General features: G+C 49.0%; 1 protein-coding gene across 6 annotated transcripts in view; it reads left to right on the top strand.

Moving 5' to 3' along the window:
* The first annotated feature begins 243 nt into the window (after positions 1 to 243).
* The window catches only part of LOC308072013 (uncharacterized protein), a 74072-nt gene continuing 53607 nt past the window's right edge, over positions 244 to 20708 (top strand). Inside the window, exons 1-2 of one of the 6 annotated variants that reach the window (XM_080408282.1) lie at positions 244 to 3720; positions 5054 to 5874. In XM_080408282.1, the coding sequence (XP_080264408.1) occupies positions 5791 to 5874 (84 nt within the window). In that variant the 5' untranslated portion in view covers positions 244 to 3720; positions 5054 to 5790. Of the gene's footprint in view, positions 3721 to 5053; positions 5875 to 15382; positions 16038 to 20708 lie in introns of those variants that run through there. The other 5 variants (XM_080408285.1, XM_080408284.1, XM_080408281.1 and 2 more) reach the window with 5 other exon arrangements.

The following is a 20708-nucleotide window of genomic DNA, read 5'->3' as shown; positions in this document are numbered from 1 at the left end:
TCTGAGACTGGGTCGTTCTGCCGTTGCCCGATGTAGCCACTTTTGGCCCATTATTTCTGAAGGAGGGGGTGATAGCCAATGTCAGACTCTTGATAATGGGTTTGATGGTCCTGTAAAAAAATAACTCATGTTATTTTACAGCTATTAATTCAGACAAGTCAGCCTGCTGCTTGATGGGTGTTTTGTTTCACTTGGGGGGGTGGGGGGGGGAAAGCACAGGGAGACTTGGTGCCTTTCCCAGACTTGCACAATAGCGGAGTTGGAATTGGGCCCTGTGCAATTTCAATTACTCTGAGTTGCAAGCATTAACTGCTGGGCTGCCTGCTTTTTATTGTAGCTGTGGAAGGAGGTGCGGAGAGCAAACTAGCTGCCATGGTTTGGATGTGATGGAGATGCTGCCAGATTTTAGCAGTTTAGTGACTTTTTCCATAAGAGTTCCTGGAGTCACAGCTTTCCCAGCACTTGGCAATAGGTAACAGTGATGCACAGGTAAAGACTTCTGTTTCGTGGTGCAAGAAATCTATGAAGACAGGAGCAGGAAAGACAGACTGAAGAGACTGCTTCTTCCACTAGTGTTCTTAATTACCTGCTTGAAGAATGACATTGAACTCAGACCCTCCCAGAGGGAATGGAATTATCTTAATAATGGAATAGACTCCTTCCCCAGACTTGCAACCAGTCCTTTATTAATGGCAGGATCTTCCCCTCCCTCCCAGTTCAGCACCTTTAATCTCTCTGGAGTCAAGCCAAGCTCCTCAGATCTAGGAAAGCAAAGGGACCAGGTTTCCTTAGTGAATCTTTGAGCCAGGAGAAAGAAAAGCTCTGATATTCAGGCTCTTCCCATCATTTTACACCAAAAGCATTCTGTCATCAACCTGGTGAGCCAAGATTGTGGTGGAAACCAGGCTGAGTACTTTCTGCCTCGTGCATCTCATTGAAGAACAGTGGGCAGTTTGGCTGGGGATTCTTCAAGCAGGATGGGGCTGGATCACACCCTAACTACCTGGAGGCAACAAAAAGCCTGAAGTGCTTATCAGCTTTTCTCTGTTTCCTGGGTTGCTGTACTTCTCCCAGCTATCAGTGTGGTGTCCAGGGGCTCCCACCAGTTCAGTTTTCCGCAGCTCACAAATACAGTGGAGAAAAGGGCAGTTACAGGGCCTGCTCTTACACTGTGAAGTCTTCTCAGACAAGGAAGAGTCCTGAGGTTCCAGCAGTGCATGGAGGGTACTGAAACTGGAGCAGAATTGCTGTAGGGGTGATGAGTGGGGCTGTGAGGATGACTTCTTGCAGAAAAGTTTTAGACAGGGATAGGGGCTTTGAGTCCACCTGTATCATGCCTAGGTTTTTGCTGAGCCATGTTACACTGCATGTGCTGTGCTGCTGGGATGCAGAGGGGTCTGAATTGTGGGGCAAGAACTGAATGTTTTAAAAGCCATTAATAAAGCATGTCAGGGTATTCCCATGTGTATACCTTTGCTGAAGGTACGGAGAGAAGACAGATTTCCTACCTGCCTTTCCAGTTTGCACCGCTATGGTGCCGAACAGAGCTGGCTTGCTGCATGCTGTTTTGGTTGGGAAGATACAAAGCAGCTGGCCAGCAACGCTTAATGGTTCTCATGCATTAGGTCAGTGGGGGTCTGCTGAGTAAAGAGAGCACCTGAAATGTGACTAAAACCCTGTTAATTTAGTACTTAGAATGGCCAAAACAAGGAAATCTTTAGTAAGTTGCTTCAGCAGATTTTGTACCTTGGTAGGTCGGGTGGGGCAGGCATGGCGGGTGTGTGGTGGATGTTGTCTTTTGCTGCTGTTGTGGGCAGAAGAAAGCAGGACTTGCCTTAATGGCTCAGGTAAGGCTGCTGGGGGAAGACTAGTTCACTGAGGAACAAGTAATAAAGGGAGCTGGCATGAACAGAAGTGCCTAATGCCTTTTGATTATATATAAAAAGCACCCAATGCCTTGCTTCCTGGGGAAGAGCTCCAAGGTAATTGTCAGTCTGGCTGGCCCCTGCCCTTTAATCTGAATGTGCCCAAATGGGCTAGGGGCTTTATTTTTGTATTATTGCATTGTTGTTCTCTCACTCCCTTGTGCTTCCCTCTCAGATGCCTGTGGCTGCCTCTGATGCTTCCCTCCCCTGTTTTTGGCCTTTCTGTTGGGCAAACTTTGAGGTTTGCCACCTTTCCTTGCTCCTTTTCCTACATCTTTTATGGTACAAGAAAGCTTTTGGTTGTTTCTCTGTTTGCATTTCACTCTCTGTGGGATTGTGTATGATGGACAATAACGTGTGAATCCTGAGTTCTACTCAGCAGCAAATTAGATACCTAGCAGGGAGTGCTCAGTAAGCAAATGCAAGGTACAATGTGAAAAGAGGGTGTTCATTCCTTGTATTTCTCAGCATCATAAAGACAAAGGTATTTGCTACTTCCTTCATGATAAAGCTATTGGCTGTATTTACTTTGTTCTTGGTTCTTATGCCACATGTTTTATCTGGCAACTTCCAAGAACCTTACCAGCATTATTTATCTAAATAAATCTCACATTGCTCCTGTGCAACAGGCATTTTCCCCCATTTTGCAGTTTGGGGAGCCAAGGCATTTAGAAGTGAATTGGCTTTTGCAGAACTAATCTAGCTTTAAGAAAGAGAACAAGAACCTCATAGTCCTGACTTCATTAATGGAATGTTCTCCACCTCTAGTTAATCGGTAGTCTGATTTTCCTTCAGGTTATGACCGTAAAAAGATCCAATTGCCATTTTAAACACATATAATTAAAGTGCCTGCCTACACAGGGACTTTCATCAGAATGCTCCAGCCACTGCACAGGTGGGTAGGATGCTGCTATATTGAAAATTATGAGGCTCAGAGAGATTAAGAAATGTGACCAAGGATTTGGAAAATGAAAGCTCACCCTGTAATACAAAAATTTTGATTCTTACCGCCTTGTTCTGAGTCTTAGACAACACTGTTTCCTTAAGGGTTTGGGGTTTGGTTTTTTTTGGTTGGTGCCACCCCCCCCAGATTTCCTAAGGGTTGGAGGGACAAGGAGATACTCTCTAGGCAATCTGCACATCTGCTAGCTGGTCACTACGAAGTGACAGAGTTAGTGACTGGAGTGGGTTTTATATGGACCAGCTTGGCTGTGTCCTGGAGCTCGGAGAACACAGATTTCACCTAACTTTTTTTTCTTTCTTTCTCCCCTCCCTAGTAGTTTATGCTGTTGAGATAGGTTATCCTCCCTTTTCAGTAAGGGAGAAAAAGCAGTTGCAAGTGGTGAAGAAATAGGGAATGACTGTGATTGTCTTAAGTGCCTTTCCTGGAAAAATCCCTTTCTGCCATAGAGGTGGCCTGAAGACACTGGTACATCAGGGCTGCAGTGTTTCCAGTAACCCAGCAGGATTTGGTGGGTGGAGGAAGGGGAAGGAACTCAGCGAGCCGTGACAATGGGAAAATCTTGGCAGGGACTTGCACACGCAGTCTTGCAACCGGCCTCAATGTCCCAACTGTTACAAGAAGGGATTGCACCGGGGTGAGGAAAGCGGACAGAAGGGTGTGTGAAGGCAACAATAAAACCCAAACCCTGGACTGGCGTGTTCAGCTGAGGCCTTGCGGTAAAGCGAGGAGGCGACTGAGGCCACGCTCCGCTTAGGCTCAAAGCCACCGCCCTACAGCTGTGACAGGAAACCTGGAGATACCCCTTCCCCACCGAGGGAGAAGGGGACTGGGGTGGGTTCGGTCACTGCCTGCTCTAACACGGGCACCAGCGCTGCCGTAGCCGAGCGCCGGCTTCCTTCAGGTGGCCCCGCCTGGGGTGACGGTGCTGGGCAGGGGGCGAGGGCTGGGGGGCTCCAGAGCCCCCTTCGGGCGCCCGGCTGACGCTGGGCCGCCTCAGGGCACAGCCCCACCAGGCCGCCGCCAAGCGAGGCGGCAGCTCGGGGCCGCGGGCGGGCAGCGGCCGGGCGGGAGGCCGCGCCCCGCCGGCCCTTGAGGCCGTTGAGGCCGTTGCGCGGGCCCGGGCGGCCGTTGGTGCGCGCGCCGCTGCTGCCCCCTGCCGGGCGCGGGCCGGCGCCGCCGCGGGAGCCGGGCCGGGGAGCGCCGCTGAGGGGAAGGGCCGGCCGGGGGGCCGGGGGGGCCGCCCTCGGGCTGCAGGGACCGGGAGAGCGGGCCAGAGGCCCCGGGAGGGCTTGTTTTTGACGGGGGGATATGTGTGCCTGCCTGGGTTCAGGGCTGAGCAAGGCCTCCCTGGGCGGCTGCGGGCAGGGAGCCACTGCCAGGGCAGGCTGCGCGCTCCCGCCTGGCCCCTCGGCCCTCCAGGCCCTCCTTGCTGCCCTCCCGGGCACGGCTCGGCTGGGCCCTGCTGCAGCTGCTTTGATTTACAGAGTTTCAGTTACAGAGTGCCTTGCCTGATCGTGCATGTGTATGACTCTATCCCTGCAGCAGTTCCGGCAGTGCTGTCGAGGAGTGGGTCATTTCCTTTTGACTCAGCAGCATCAATCACGGAGTATATTGCTCTGGCTTGGCTCGTGTCTTCAGCTGTGAAGACATACTCTCCTGCTCACAGTTGGGCAGCTTGGAGACAAGCCTTGGGCTTTTGTTTTGCGGGCCCCTTAGCACTCATCGGGCACAAACTGCAGCTGGCAGGCTGCTATTCCCCAGCCTTCTTGTTGGCCATTATATATCCCCTGCTAATTTAAAGGTGTCAGCATGCCTCGTGGGCTGGGCGAGTCACCTTCAGGGTCCTACTGAGCAGGCTTTCCAAGCTCAGACTGCCCTGCTAGCATGGAGATCCACTGCACAGAACAACGGGCTTCTATGAGTGTCCCAGTGTTGCACACCATGCAAAGTCAGGTCTTAAGGCAGCAAGTTTTAGCTCATGCTGACTCAGACACCTCTGGGACAATGAAAAATAACCTAAATCCAAATATTGTCCAGACTGTTTAGTGGCTGTCCCTTGCACCTAATATGTGTGCACGATATTGTCTTATATGAACAAGTACATGATAAAATTTATATGAATGAAAGGTTTCTCTTTTTTCAGCACAGAATTTTTACTTTGTAGCTCAGGCTCTTTCCTGTAAAAGTCAAGACCAGCTACCGCTCATGTTCCACCGCTGAAGCAAGATGACTGGATGGACAGAGGATACTATCCTATCCATGGATAAACAGGAGTGGTCTGAAGGCTAAGCCTGTTAATAAATACCCTATGCCTCCACATGACTAGCCTGGAGCGGTTTTGGGGAAACCAGCTATTATTATCAGGGGAAATCAAAATGTATGTTGTAATTTGAGACACATTCAAGGTCCTATATGTGCTATAGGAATAGGCCCACAATTGCTGTGCCGTTCCTGTCATCCCTGTGTGTCCTGTTTGCCTCTGCAAAATGATGTTGTGGGACTGACAGCAGACAGATGGGACAGAGAAATGGCTTCCAGCTCTGAAGAGCTGCAGTGCGGTTTACCGTGCAGAGCAGGTAGAGCTGGTGGTTCAGACTCCCTTCCAGCAAAGTGGACATGAGGCGCTCAGTCACAGGAGGATCCTGGGCCTTACGCTGCTCCTGGGATCTGCCAGATCACGTGCAGCATAGACGTGAGACAGTGTTAGAGATTCAAAAGCAAAGTCAGTCCACAAACAGTTCTAAGTGTGGATGAATACACACTCCAGTTGTGGAAACGCATGTGAAAATTACCTGTAAATATTTCCAGTTAGTCAGAATAAAATCGCAATGTCTGAGAATGTAGAAATTCAAGGTTAACCTGGAAGGGAGGAATGAAGACGCTTGAAAGTTAGGACTGCTGATGGCTAGTCAACCAGCAACACAGACACCTATCTGCTACACTTCTGCCAAGAAATCCTTCCTATGCAGACCAGACTTGATACTTGTAAGTATACTGCATAAGTGCATAATATTCTACATAAATGTGTGTGTGTATATATATATATACACACATTTAGTATGTACTACCTAGTGTATAAGAACATATAGATAATAGATGTGCATGGGACAGGATTTTAGGGTTAAGTCTGTATCAGCAAATATTCTGGGACACTACAACTCCATCGTCTATGAAATTAATAGCTGATTCCTGTTAATTTCTTCTTGCCATAGTTTTGGCCTGTGCCAGTTAACACACTTCCAAACAATTCTCAGGCATGACTGAAGGAGTTAGTGTGGGCCAGGGGCCGTTCCCAACAACCATTTGGATCCAAAAGCCTAGCTTGAAGGATGAAAGAGTTTAATGTTATGGGTGCAAGCCATCCTGTGCCAGGGCCGTCAGTGCCAGAGAACAGTCCTGGGCACGTTTAATTTACTGGTGTAGACATAGTCTAGGAGCCCAAGGGATTACGCAGGGTTTTAAGGGTTGCATGCCTGGACTTAGATACTTGATTTCACCCGAGATCCATTTTATGGGACCTTGTGTTTTTTGTGGACATGGACCTTGGTCCTTTACATATTCTATCACCTTAGCTAAAAGGCTTGCCTTCTGGTGTTAATGACCCTTTAGTGTTTTCCCTAAATAGCAGATACCCAGTAGAAGGTAAAGTGGGTTGTAATTACAGTTTTATTATTGCTGCCTTCATGACAGTGGCATATAACAACAGTGAACTTTGTTTATCGTTACATTTTGTATATTTTTTGGAAGAAAGTCACTTGAAACATAAGAGGGGGAAAAAAAACCCTGTACAAAATGTAATTTTTCAAAGCCTGGCTAATTTTCATCAGGCTTTGTAGAAAATAGCTTCCTTTGCCTTCAGGTAAAACCTGGAGATTTTAAGATTACACTGATTTTGCTATATGAAATTATGGAGGGACTGACTAGATTTTGCAAGAGAACATCCCTGCAAGTGGATTCAGTTATACCGATCCTTGTGGTATAACTTCTCTTGGGAATGGCGCTATCAAGTTTCCACTATACGAATGTACTTGAGCTTTTCGCTTTTCTATGTCCTCTGAAGAACGGCACAGAAAGGTGTCTGTCTGATAGCAGCTTTGATATAAAGGAACAAAACTTCTTTGGTCACGATGCTAATTACAGTACTCCGGGTCACCTACTTTTCCTGACCCATCTGTCTAGTCTAATCATGGCTCTTTCTCCTAACTCTTTCTGGCTGTTATCCTCTTAGCCTGACTCTTTCCATAACTTGAGCCTCATTTCTGTCAATGCAGTCACCACATTCACCACATTAACATCAGAATACGCAGGCCAGGGCTGAGGTGAACACTGACATGAGTGTCTCTTCTTATTTGTGCAAGTCTGGTCAACCTGGTGGGACTGCCACTCTACTATGCAATATGTGACTTGAGTACCCAACTGTCCCAGTCACAGCCCGCTTGATGTGCAGGTGGGTGTTGGGACAACTCTGATACTGTGATGATGATACAGTATGGTGGTGACAGCAGCAAGGAACGGGGCAGAAGTATATTGAAAGACCATTTATCTGTTGGTGTGATGAGCGTCTGCCATATATGCAGCAAATTTGGCTGGATCTTCAGAAGCTGTCCTTTCAAAGGTTTACAGCAGAGAAAAGGAGAGGGCTGGGGAGTGATGAGATTAGCATCTGATCCTTTAGACCGAATCTGTCTGTGCTATTTGTGTTGCAATTTGCTACACAGCTACGCAGGTCTCTCAGAGATGGAATCCCAAGCACCTGCTATATGCGCTGCTGTGAGCAGGTAATTCAGGGGATTTGATTCTATGTATCTGGGCACATTACCCATCTAGGGGGGAGCCAGAATACAGCTGAGTAGACCTGGCTGAGGAGGAGGAGAGATTTTTCAAAAATAGGTTCCAGAAAATTACTCATTAATACCTCTAGGAATGCTGGCTGTTGTGTGGAAACTAAGACTGAGAGAATTTGTTTCTGCATTGCCACCTCTGAATGCAGTCAGGTTGTATGGGCCATACTTCTGTTCTTTGAGGGCTAGGAGACTGGTGGTGAGGTGTAACTTGTGTCAGGCTCTAGTGTCCACCTCTCATGCACTCAGACAAGGAGGGGTCATTCTAGGATTTGTAGGCAGACCTGATCCTTTCACTCTGGCCTTTTGCACTGTCCTTGGGCTTAAGCACTGACAAGGGAGCGTGCAGAGCCTGGGACCAACAACCCGGCTGGCTGTGCGTGAGACACGGAGACCTTTGGCTAATAAAGCACAACTTCCTGCTTGCATGTGTGCTTGTCAACCTAAAGCAGCTCGTTGCTGCTATGTGGTGATCCCGGTTCTGCCCTCAGCCCATGTGGAAGAACAGAGACAGCGCTGGGAAAAACCAGAAACCCCTCCAGACCCTTCACCCTTCTCCTGGCAGTGCTCAGTTGGAAGGGGCGAGCCCGTGCAGAGGCGAAGTGGCGGTCTCTTGTGCCCTCTGGGGGCGGCTCGTGTGCAGTACAGGCAACAGCGTCGGGTGCAAGATAGGGCTTTTCACAAGGGTTCTTTTAGCCAGCCCCCCTCGTAGAGGAGGTTTGGAGGGCAGGAGCAGGCCCATGGCCGTCGTGCCTCCATGGTTCTGCCAGATCCTGCTTCTGTTCTGACAGCACCTCTTAGCTGAAAGGTTTTACCCTGGAAACAAAGAGGCATAAGAAAGTGATGTATGATAAGATTTTCATGAAAATATCCCATCCCCACCCTTTATCTGCCCTTTGTCTTAGCCCATCTTCTCTTGCCCCCTTTTTTGACCATTTTTAGTGCTAGCGTGCCTGCATGCAGAGCTCACGGTTTCTGATGCCAAACTAATTTCCTCCCTCTCAAGGCCATTTTCATCCTTGTTTACACAGCCATCCTGCCTAAAGAATTGTTCCAACTGGGATTTCTGGTGGATAGCTTGCAAATAACTGTCCTTAGTTGTGAGAAACTGATAAAGGTTTCAACATTTGGCCTCGCTCTCTAGACGAGCCAGGGTGGGATGTACAGATGGAAGAGTTCAGAAAGCAAGAAATAAATGACATGCTTGTGATTTATTCTTATTACAAAATCTAAGGCTGCTCCTTCCTTGGCCAGTCTAGCAATCTGAGCTTTTGAGGCAGAGGCTTGTGAAGACAGGTTGTCTTGTGCTGTTCCTCAAACTGCAGTTTTACTGGATGCTTCGACCCCTTCGGTTTTCTTCCAGCTGGTTTGTGGCCACAAATGCTCAGTCATTTTCAGTTCTACAGTTGTTTTAAGGGCCGTATATTTTACCTCCAAGCCTTTCCCAAGGATTCTGCTGTGCTGTCACTCCTGAAGAGACCTCAGGCAGTACTTGTGGTCCTCTCTGCAGCCTTCCCTGCCATGCTAGGAGCAGCTCAGTAGCACAGGTTTATGCTCCAACTTCAGCAGAACCAAAACTGTCTTCCCTCCCTAGTGATGAACTGGAGCCTGGCAGCAGCTGCAGAGGGGATGCAGGCAGGCTCACAAGAGTCCTAGCAGTTCTGCAAAACATCACCAGTGCCTGGCTGGTGTTTTCTAATAATCTGATGGCAATTTGAGAGGTCTGGCCTGGCTCACAGTGAGGCACTGTGGCCAGAAGTCCCCCAGGCTGGCCCAGCCAAGGTAGAGCAAGGGTACAGCCTGGCTGTTGCTCTCTTCATCCATGTACTGTGACCACAGTGGCGATAAGCTGCAAGGCAGCAAGTTCAAGCTTGCACCTCCTGGAAATTCTTCCTGGAATTTCTTTCCCTGGCGATATTAACTTGGTTCTTTTTTCATTTTCCTTAGAAGCACTGAAACTAGATGGGGTGCCCAACTAGGGGAACTGGGAAACCTCTTTGATCGAATGCTGTATTTTATTTATACACTTGGGATAAGCCCAGAGACTGTCTGGGCAGCCAGGAAGTTCCAGAAAGGAATTTCCCCCCATCAAACTAGCAGCCACAATATTTTCTCCCTTCCTGTGCAGAGACTGTGTGTGCTCATTTCCTAGCACTTTTGCTTAAGAAGTTTCCCACTTTTGCAGGAACCTCGGCTCTTTCTCTCTGCTGCTGCCTTTCTAAGCATTGTAGTTTGAGGTTTCTTGTCTTTGACCTAAAGACCTCAAGTCTGAAGCCGCTGACAAGTTGGTTGGCCCTCTCTGTGGGGGTAGGACGTATCGATTGAATGTTTCTTTCATCTTTGGACTGACTGCTCCTGGCTAGCTATATGGCAGGGCTCAGAAACACTGCGTAATTGCAGCTGAGGACTGTTATCATTAAGGTGTTTGAAAAGGAAGAGATGTGACTGAATTGCAGTGACTGTATTTGAAGGAAAGAAGGCCACAGATCCTTTAGCCAGATGAGATTATTCCTCTTCTCCAGGGGTTAGAGGGAAGAAGCTATCTAAAGCAGAAATCATCATTTCTCTTTGCTTGTGTTTCTGAGGAGCCAGGCTGCTCTGCTACGCTGGAGCTTCCGGCTGGCCAAGATAAACTGCTGGCCCTGTGAGTGCTCTCCAAACAGCTCATTGCCAAGTGGGTGTCATGGGGCCCCTTCCAGGCCCGTTTGCAGAGGAACAGATGCTGCAGTACCAGCTAGAGAAGCACAGTGCAAATGGGCTCGGTAATCCTGCTCTCCCTGGTTCTTGGAGTATTAGCTACGTGCTGACTTTCCAATTGGCCTTAGCAATTTGCAGGGAGAGAATGGGCAGCAAGGGAGTTATAACAGCAATGGGGCTGCCCAGCAGTGCTGTTAAGAGGATCATCTCTTTTCCTCACTGCTGTCACATGGCCTGTGCTGGCATGGTCATTGTTTCTCTGTTGAATAGCAGGGATCAGTAATTTCTGAACACCTTTCTCTTCAATTTGTTTTCTGCTTCTTTTCCTCTTTCCATGGCAGTCAAAAACCGCATCTGCAAAACCATGTATCTCTTTCATCACTCAGATATGCCTAAAAGAGATATATCTAAAAGAGAACAAATAGCTGTCAGCGTCAACCATCTCAGACCAGCCCTTCCTAATATTCCCTGAATGTCCGCAGTGTTTGCATGACAGCAGCTGGCTCAGTTCTGGGACAGCTTGTAGCCATTAAGATAACAGTGGCCAGTTCTCACCTTTGGGTGCCTATAGCCTCAGTGAAGGGCTTCTTTGCGACCTCACGTTGGATGTTTCCCAACTGCCTGCCCCACACTCCTGATACAAAGACCACACAGCCAGAGCTCAGAGAGCACTTGTGTGCACGGCAGCTTCACCTCTGCAGCTGGGTCATGGGGGGTTTGTGGTTTGCGTGGTGGGGACAGCTTACGTTGGCCTGTGTTAGGGCAGACATTGCACAGAGGCAAAGTCAGAGATGATCCCTTCTAGAGGAGCCTGCAGGCTCAGCAATTCACACACTGGGAGGAGAAATGCCCTCTGGTACCTGTCCTAAGTGATTGGTGGCTGGCTCAGGGATAGAGTTAGGTGCCGCTTTGTCTGTTTTGTCAGTCATACTGTTCTGGAACACAGTCACTGAAAATGAGAATACAATTCTCATTATTTTCGCGGACTGTCCTCCCCTGCTTTTATCCACATACATTGGACTGTGGCTGAGACATTTGGTGGATGGCCCTGGTCTGTGGTACCATTCAAGAGGGGCCTGGCTTTGGGCCCACATCTTCCTCCGGGTAAGCTCTAGGCTCAGCTTTTATCCTGCTTCTGCCTTGCTATTCTCTTTTATCATTGCCCTTGGCAGACAGCTGCTTCTTCCGTGCTTGGCACTGGCTGTAGCTCCAGTGTCTGTCTCGGACCCAGTTAGGGTCATGAGCGAGAGGGGATGGATGGTTTTCGTTTTTCCGATCTCCTTTGGTGTAATGAGGGAAGACCCCCAATAGGTGGCGCTTCTTCCCTGGATGTTGGGCTGGGTTGTTTTGCCTTCAACATTGGGATGTTCACAGCAGCATCTGCACAGATTCTGCCACGGCACACTGTGCCGGGAAGAGAGGCCGAAAAGCAGTTCAGTGTGTGAGGGGGCCAAGCAAATCCACAGGTGACTTCAAAGTGTGAAAATGCCATGTCTTTCCTTATGAGAAGGCTTGGCCAGGCCTGCCTAATGGAGCCTTCTGCACCCACACACATTCCTGTTCTTGCATCTTGCAGTGCCAGTGGTGCACCCTGGGCAGGATAAACTGCAGAAGGTATTAGATTGTCCTATGAGCACAACAACAAACACAACTCAGAGGGAATCTGTGCATTAAACTAATCCTTGCTGCATGTCTTCAACCCTCCTACCTGTCTCCCCTATTGTACTGTTTGGCCAGGATTCCCACAAAGCAATGTGTCCAAGTGAAAATAAGATGCAGCACACCAGAGGCTCAGGCAGTTCTCCAGGGATGTCTTCCCCATCACAGCAGCAGGCAGGAACGTGCAGGTATTGTGGAAGTGAACCAGGATCCTGGCTCAGCTCACAGCCTCCTGCCCTCTCCTTGTTGCCACCGTGCCACGTGCTCTTGCAGAGGAAACTTGCCACTTGCCTCCCTTCTGCTCCTGGTCTGGCCATGAAGAATTTAAAGAGATATTCAAGCAGTGCTGGAGCAGGCGTGTGGGCTTACCCTAAATGTTATATGATGCATCTTTCATATTTTTATCATGTGACCAGAGGTTTGAACCCAGTAGGCAGATCAAAACTCCAGGGGGTGAGAAATCCAGAGGAACCAAAACCAAAGCAAATTGATCACATGAAATGCTTGGGAAGTGAAACCACTGAATTTTGCATAGCTCCAGCAATGTGATCTAGTAGCAGGCTAGATTACAGTTTGGGAGCATACGGATAGGGGTCAGGAGATACCACTTCTATTCTTGGGTCTTCCACAGCTTTCCTCACTGACCTTTAGAATGTCAAGTAACTTTCCTCTGTCTTAGTTTTCTCCTTTGGGAATAATACTATTACTTAACCCTGGAAAACATGTTGCTATCCTTGGATAGAAGTTACTTGCCAGCGTTCTGCAACTTGTGTGTGTGTGGAGGAGCAACACCTCCAGACCCCTCAGGAAGCTTTATTTCCAGTATATCACAGAATCACAGAATGGTCAGGGTTGGAAGGGACTTTTCATCTACCGGGAACCCATTAGACATGTCAAGCCTCATCCTCGGGGCAGGGATCACATAAGACAAGAGCTGCAGCAGCAGATTGCAGCTCTGCTTTCTGCAAGTGCTTCTTTTCCTCTGGGGGTCTGCTAAATTGCTTGTGGCTGGTGGCAGCAGTATGTCACTGTGCTTTATTCACAGGAGAATCCTGCACGCTGTGGATTAATGGAGAGCTTGTGATCTGTCAGCCAGTTGCTCCTGGCATTGCGGTTGTGGAGCAAAGAGAGCCCATGTGTCTTTACCGGTGCAAGGTGTGAGGTTAACTGGGGAGGAACTTGTGTTTCTCCTGAGCCTGCTGGAATGGAGATGCTCATGGCTACGCAGTCTAAGAAAACTCTGGGAGCAGGTGTGCATAACTTGACCCCAAAAAGACCTGGGTGTACCCAAAGTTGGTGTTCCTGGCTATTCTTGTAATATGAAATGTAAAGCAAGAGAGAAAAACTGCTGTGCAAGTATCTGCTGAAACACATGTAGGCAAAGTTGCAGAGGCAGAGTTAATTCAAGGAATTATATTATTAGTTTCTCTTACATCACAAGTGTAGTGACAAAGCCTCACCAGCACTTGCTTTTGCTGCTTGTTGTGCACAGTGCTGGCCCTGGAGCAGGTTAGAGGGCCTAGAATGAACCCACCACCAGGATGCGGTCACTGCTGCTCTTCCGTGCCTTCGTGCCTTCATGGAGCGGTGTGAGTTCAGGTAGAGGCTGTGACGTGTTGCAGGTGGGATGGTGGGTTCTGCTTTTCTCTGTTTCAGGGAGATTTTTCAGCTTCATCTGTTCTGAGACGAACAACTGGGCCCTGGCATGTGCCTGTCCCAGTGCTTGAACCCAGGGAGCCCAAATATGGAAAAGCAATCATACCCAGTAGTTTAAATTGACTGTGGTTTATGGGTCATATCTTACAGATCATTATGAGGAAAGCCAGTGGCTCCAGTGCCGGAATAAGGAATGAATAAAGGCTTGGGGAATTTGTCTTTATATGAAAAAAAAAAAAAAAAAAAAGGTCTTAAGTGACATTCACTAGGGTAAGAAAATGATAAGAGGTTCTCAGTTGTCAGGCTTTGGGATATACCTTGATTATCAGTTAGGGATCAGGAGTAATTCTTACCTAACATTAGATATATGATTACATATCTATATGGAGCATTTCTATTTTTGTCTAGCATTTTACTCTCTCCTGTCAGAGGCAGGATGCTGGACTAGAGATCTGCTGATGTACGCTATTCCCTGTCCTTCTGTATTCACGCAATAAGGAAACTAGAAGTACCTATGACATAACATGAGTTTTTAGTTAGTTTTGAGCTTAGAGTTGCGCATTTAGATGGTGATTTCAATTTGATGTGAACCGGGGGAAAATGGGTGAAAATAAGTTCAAAGTGTGAAAGCAGAACTCACAGAGCAAGTATGGTTTAACAGATGGTTTGCAACTGCAGGCATCTTCTAAGAAGGCACTATCTGAAAAGTAGAAACGTTTTCTGGCTCAGACTGTGCCTGTTGTACTCCTTCATAAAAATACTTTGCTAACTGGAGCTGAACTGAGGCCCTTTCCCCTGCAGCAAAGATGTTCTCCTCTTTCTTTTCCACAGTCAGCATTTTATGAGTGCTCTTTCCTTATCTTGTTACAAGCATGCTGGCTGAGAATGGGGAACCGATACATTCACCAGCTTGTGCTCCTCTGGAATTTGTACACAAGCAGAGACCTCCTCAGGGCTTCCTAACTTGTCCTAGGAGGAAGTTTGGGACAACAGGCTCTGCTGGCCCCAAGGGGCTGGTGACAAGCAAAGGGGATCTTTCACCTAGACACAGGGAGCGTGTCGCTGGCACGGAGTTGGCAGGGGGTGAAAGCCCTTCGTTGTTACTACTGGCAAACGTGTCGGTGTCTTCTGTGGGTTCAGAGAGGCTGGGAGCGTACCGGTCAGCCCCCAGTAACTGCCCTGGCCGCTTCGCCAGGGGAGTGCTGAGGGCCTGGCGGTGGAAGTGGCACACCTTGCTGCACCCGGGGGCAGCACCCCCGGTACCACCTCGGCCCCGCGCCTGCCTTTGCTGTGGGAAGAGGCGGCAGCGTTTCCCTGCAGCCGCTGCAGGCCCTCTGCAGCCCCCCCGGGTGCTGAAGGGACGCCGGGCGGGGTACAGCTGCCTCCCTCGACCTGTGCTCCGCATCAGGGGGCAGGACAGGTCGGTCACGGCATCCCGTTACCCTCCTGGCGCGGAGCGGGCTGCGGTCCGGCACAGGCCGTTAACGCTCTAGCGGCATCCCGAGCGGAGCCCGCCCCGGTCGGGGACCCGGTGACGCGGCGGGCCCGCTCCAGCCCCCGGGCACCCTCCGGGCCGGTGGAGGCGGCACCGGCGGTCACCGGCGGGGCCCCTTTAAGCGGAGGCCCCGCCCCGCCCTGCCCCGCCCGGCCAATGGGCGCCGCGGCTGCCGCGCCGTTTGTTACAAGTTTCCCGTCGCGGGCCGGGGCGCGGGGCGGCGGCGCCCGACGGCAGCGGGGCGCGATGCCCGCCTGGGGCCGCCGGCGGCGGGGCTGACGGGCGGGCGGGAGCGCTGCCATGAGCGGGGCCCGGGGCCTCGGCTAGGCTGTTCTGCCGCCCCGTAGGACGCACTCTGCGCCCGGTGTCCCTTGTCCCTTGCAGCACGCTGCCAGCTGGTTCCTCCCTCCTTTCTGAAGCGTAACGGGGGAGGGGGTGGGAAGCAAAGGAAGTTTGGTATTTATTTTTTGCTTTGGGAAGGGGGGTCTTTCTCTCCCACCCCCCCGCGGAGGGCTGTAGGACAGAGTGCGGTGGCGGAGGAGAGGGGCACAGCTGGAAGCGGGCTGTCCGGAGCCGCCCCGACCCCCGCCGCCGCGTACCTGCGGGTGCTGGATGCCAGCTCTGCGGAGCTCCCCCGAGCCTAGCGGCAGCCTTAGCAGCAGCGGCTCGGCAGATGCAGATGCGTGCGTGTGTGTATGCTTAACCCTTTCTTGGCTCCTCGGATTTGTACCATGCTGAAGATTCTCACCAAAAAGCTCAGGAACCAGAGTTTAAACGAAATTCAACCTTTCCAGCTAAAGGTAAGAACAGCCGGTTTTGTCTAGGCTATTTCTTGCACCGTTCAGGCAACTAATAAGGGGCCCTGAGAAGCTACTAACTCGGAGTGGTTGTTACGCTGGGCCAGTTTCCTCTCAGCCAGTGTGCTCGGTAGGAGCTGGCCTAGGCTGTGTTTCTGTTACCGTTCCTTTGCTCTCAGAGTTACCCTGCACAACTCAGTAGGCGATACAGAAAGGCAGATAAAGGCAGATGTATCTGTCCTTCAGGAGCATTTACTTTGAATGAAGTTCACGTTTGACTACATGGGTATTCGCCTCTCTGTCTAGTTAGCTTTGTATGTGTGTAATCTGTAGTCTCCCAGCCCTTGCCCGGTTAGAACCCCATTGTGCTATGTAGGTACTGTACAGACAAGATTTGCCTAAAATGCCTTTCAGCTTGTTAGTTGCATTTTTCTCCCTTTTGGTCCTGAAGGCCAGAATCTGAGCTGAAGTTTGCAGTCTGGCTCACTGCATTGGCCCATGGCTTTCCAGGTTCTGCTTACATCCTTTCTTAGTGCTCAAAACAAAAATGAGGATCACAGATTTGGGATAAGGAATATCTAAGCCCATCCTGCCAAATGCAAGGAGGAATTTTTGAGCCATATGCAATGGGATAAAAATGGAGTCATGATAAGTGAGTTAAAAAAATAACCAGGTCCTGATCTGGTGAAAGTGTTGTGAACCAAGGGATGCCCCCTGAAATCAGCAGAGTTACTCTGGACTGGCATTAGTGCTGCGGGAAGTGTAGCGCCTGGCCCCAAATCAAAGAAGGGGTCTGGGAAAAGTAGCAGCCCTCGTTGGCTGAGTTGGGGGCTGGGGATCTGTATACTAGACTCTAGTGGAGTCTTTTGTGTGTGTTACACAGAGGCAGATTGCCGTGTGGCTGCACTTCTGCGCAGTCACTCTGGACAGGCTGATGGCAACTTTGTTAGAAACAATACTGATGTTTCCTCAAAGTTTGCTGGGTCTGTGTATTTTTTCCTGTGGGGAATGCACATTCTGTGGCTCTTGGGGAGGCAGGATTAGATTTTATTTTTTGAAATAGAATAAGGACAATGCTTTAGGCTGTAGTGGACCGATTCAGTGCAGAGTATCTCTGCACAGGCAGTGGGGGATTTCTTTTGAACGCTGTACTTGGGGCCCTGTGGCTGTGATTGCCTCCTTTAGCTTTATTGTTTGTCTTTGAGCCTCAGGTTGTGAAACCATGAGGATCTTTGGAAGGAGCTCTCGGGTTATGTACAGCCTTCAGGATGCTTGGAGGCATGTAGGAAAACTCGCAGGAGTGGGTATCTGCAGCCATTTTGTTCGTATTAGTGCCAAGGTTTTGTGCTGCAAACAGGTGGTCTGCATTTTTGCAGGCTCAATAGAGAAGGGAGACTTAAGCTTGCACTGTTTCTTGCAAGGCTAATTCATAGACCATCAGAGGTATCGTTGCAGCCTGCTGTGGGGAGTGGTACAATGAGTGGTATACATGTGTATGGGCAGAAAGCCAGACTTTCAAACTCTGGGTTTATATATGTTTTGTAGGCCTTTGGGGACTGACTGTGTGCAGCTGCCTGGTCTTGGTTGAGCCTCGTACCAGCATACTAATTGCTTAACAGAGTGTGCAGTGCTCTGTCTTAGGTGTTGGGCCAGATCTCCTTGCAGGTGTGGATGCAGGATTGGTGTCACAAGTGGTGAGTAGTGCGGGAGCTTCCTGTGGCTGCACTGTGCACGGACCCTGTCACCAGGCCAAGTGTCCTGTACCATCTCCCTTTGCTGCCCTCAGATGATGTGAGGCTGCCATGCACAGACCGAACTTCTGCCTTCTCAGCTTCCTCAAGTTGGTCTGTGTGCAGGTCTGTACATATTCTGGCACGTACGGTAATGTGCACTATTTAAAAGATCTAGTCTGCTGTCATTGAGAGCTAGTGAAAAGTTAGGTGTGCGCATAAAATCAGGTCTGTAGTAGCGCAAGTGGTGAATGAGCAACTAATTTGGGTAGATTAAGAGCTCATTTGCATCTACCACCCAAACCAAGAGCTTTCTGAGCTTTAAAAAGTGTGCTCAATTGCTCTTCTCCATTACCCACTTGCTTTTGCAGCTTATGACCTTTGTTTGAAGTTCCCAAATTCAAGGGAAAATAAGCTGCTGTTGTGTTTTTGGCTGCAACAGTAGTGCCATTAGGCAAAGTCCTGGGAAGCTGTCCTTGGGTATATTGGAAACCCATTTTTTGTAAGCTTGGGAGATTTGACCAACCTTGGATTGGTGTCCAGGCTTTGGGAATCTTCTCAGGATGAAATTTCTGCCCACTCTAAAGATCTCATTTTGGTATCATGTGTCCTGAATTGTTTCAGTGTGGCTGTGGTAGGTCTTCCTAGTATTCCCCCACTTGGAGAAGCTGAGAGGCTGTCATTGCCTCTAAGTGAAACCAGGAAATATGCAGACTTTGGCTGCTGGATGTAATGAACTTTTATTTTGTTCCCTACTAAAATTGGCTGTTAGGTAAGGCTGCTCAGAGGGCTTTGACTCAAGAGGTGTGCTGGTATTGCTGAGGGAATTGGTGTCCCTTTATTGCCCTTTCACCAGAAATCACTGTAATTGGGAAGGGAGTGGTTGACTGATGCTTCACCTGCTGTTGGGTTAGCACCTGCTGCCAGCAGTCTCTGGTAAGGGTGGCTGGGCTGTGAAGTGTGGTAATTAGGGTTCAAATTTGAACCCTAAGCCTTGGGAGACTGGTCCTGCTGACCTTGCTGTCTCCCCACTGGACACTTGTGTCCCTGTAGCGGGGCAGTGAAGTGGCAGCGTATCTGCTCCTGAGCTGTTGCGGTTCATGTTCCAGCCCATTGGCTTAGAGTCCTTCAGCTGCTGCAGCTGAATCCAAGAAATGATTTTGAATTGGAGCCTTGTCTCAGCCTGTTGTTCCACCTCTTGCTTCAGTGGTCTGGTGTTATTTGCTAGAGATTAGGCCACATTCAGAAACCTCCAGGTTTTGGCTGGCTGTTAGAAATCGAGAGCCAAAAGCAGGTCTGACTTTACAGGTTAGGGCTCATCTTTGATAACAGTTGGCGACTGGGTCTGTTCCAGAGCAGACTTCAGGGGATCCGAGAGGAGAATGAGAACACGGGGGTGTCCTGTACTGTAGTGAAATGCTTCAAATAAGGAAAGTGAGTGAAGCCTACAGCTCAAGGCTTGAATTTTTCGTTGGCTGTCCGGTATTAGTCTAGTACAATTTTTTTATTGTTTTTGTCATAGTTTTGACTGGTAGCCCTGAGAAGCCCTTCCTGAACTACAAGTCAGATTGTTCAAGGAGATTTTAAAATGCATATCCTGGGGTTGCATGTGGGTTAGTGTGATGGAGTACTGATACTGAGCTCTTAGAAGTACTGTCCAACTGACTCAGTTTTCTAGGAATGGAATGTCTTGTTCATCCCCACAACTTGGCATAGGGGTTTCTTACACAAATGCATTTCTTCCAAATCCCTCTTCAACTCTTGTGCCCTTGCATATTTGTGTAGTGGCTGAAGTGTAGGTGTATTTTCTAAGCTTTGTTTGCAAGCAGGCTCCTTGGGGCAGGGAGCATCTGGTTGGAACAAGTCTGTGCATTGCCAGTCAGACTAAGCCCTTAATTAGTGGCCCAAGGTGTTATCAGAATGAAACAGTTGGATTGTGGTGTGTGAAAAAACTAACTGGCTGGAACATGTAACTGAAGAAAACTGAGTACTTCAAGGGTGGCAATTCCATTCCAACTTTGCTGTTGACACAAACAACTTTAGAAGCAATACAATTAATGTTCTAATACTCAAGAGTTGTTAAATTACTTATGTACTTGGCATGTTCCTTTTTGTCCTGGGCACTTCCTTAATGTCAATCAATGAAATGAAGTTTTGTGTGAGTCTGTTCTGGTGACAGAGAACTGCATTTCTCTGCTGTGTCATTTTAGCCTTATGCTTGCTTACAAGGGAACTGGGGACTAGGCGCTAGCATAGCCACCATGTCAGCTCTCTTCATGCACCCTTGCAGCTTGTACATGTGCATGTGCAGCACTGGTGACCAGCAAGTCATGTCAGTTATTTTCTGCTGGCATGTGCCTCTGGAATCAGCTATGAGACTCCAGTCTGGCTGGCCAGCCCTGGGAAGTGACTGGGTGATTCTTCCTGTATGAAGGGGGTTCAGCTGGCTGTGCAAAGTGAACCTCAAGCTTGCAGGCAGTGACTTCTGAGTCACTGTTCAGGTGGCAGCTGATTATTCTGCAGAGCCAGGAGTGTATTATTTGAATTTTTCCTCCTCAGACCAAAAAAGAGTGAAGGAGCATTGTTATTATTGATGCACAGTGGGTGTGCTTTCAAAGATATGTGTAAGGGCTCATGCTTTGTATGAATGGGGACAGATTGATTTCCTTCTTTCTTTAGGTTGACTGCTTGTCACGTGTTCACCCCAGCCACTGGTCTTCAGGCTGGCTGAAGACAACTTGGCACAGTGTAAATTTAGGTTCATCTGTTTCGTGTGGTGTATGAAGGTTTTCTGTCCTTCATGGGTTTTTCAGCACACACCACCAAACAGGTTCATTCCTCTAAGGCTGGAGGACTCTGTTTTACATTGAAACTTTGCTTTTGCTCCTTTTAACACCTGGTAACATTAGACATTTCTGGTTTGTCTGGAGGGGCACATGCCACT

The sequence above is a fragment of the Falco punctatus genome, assembly GCF_963210335.1.
Source record: "Falco punctatus genome assembly, chromosome: 12".
Classification (NCBI taxonomy): domain Eukaryota; kingdom Metazoa; phylum Chordata; class Aves; order Falconiformes; family Falconidae; genus Falco; species Falco punctatus.
The sequence above is the reverse complement of the archived record's forward strand: the minus strand, read 5'-3'. Positions and strand labels throughout refer to the sequence as shown.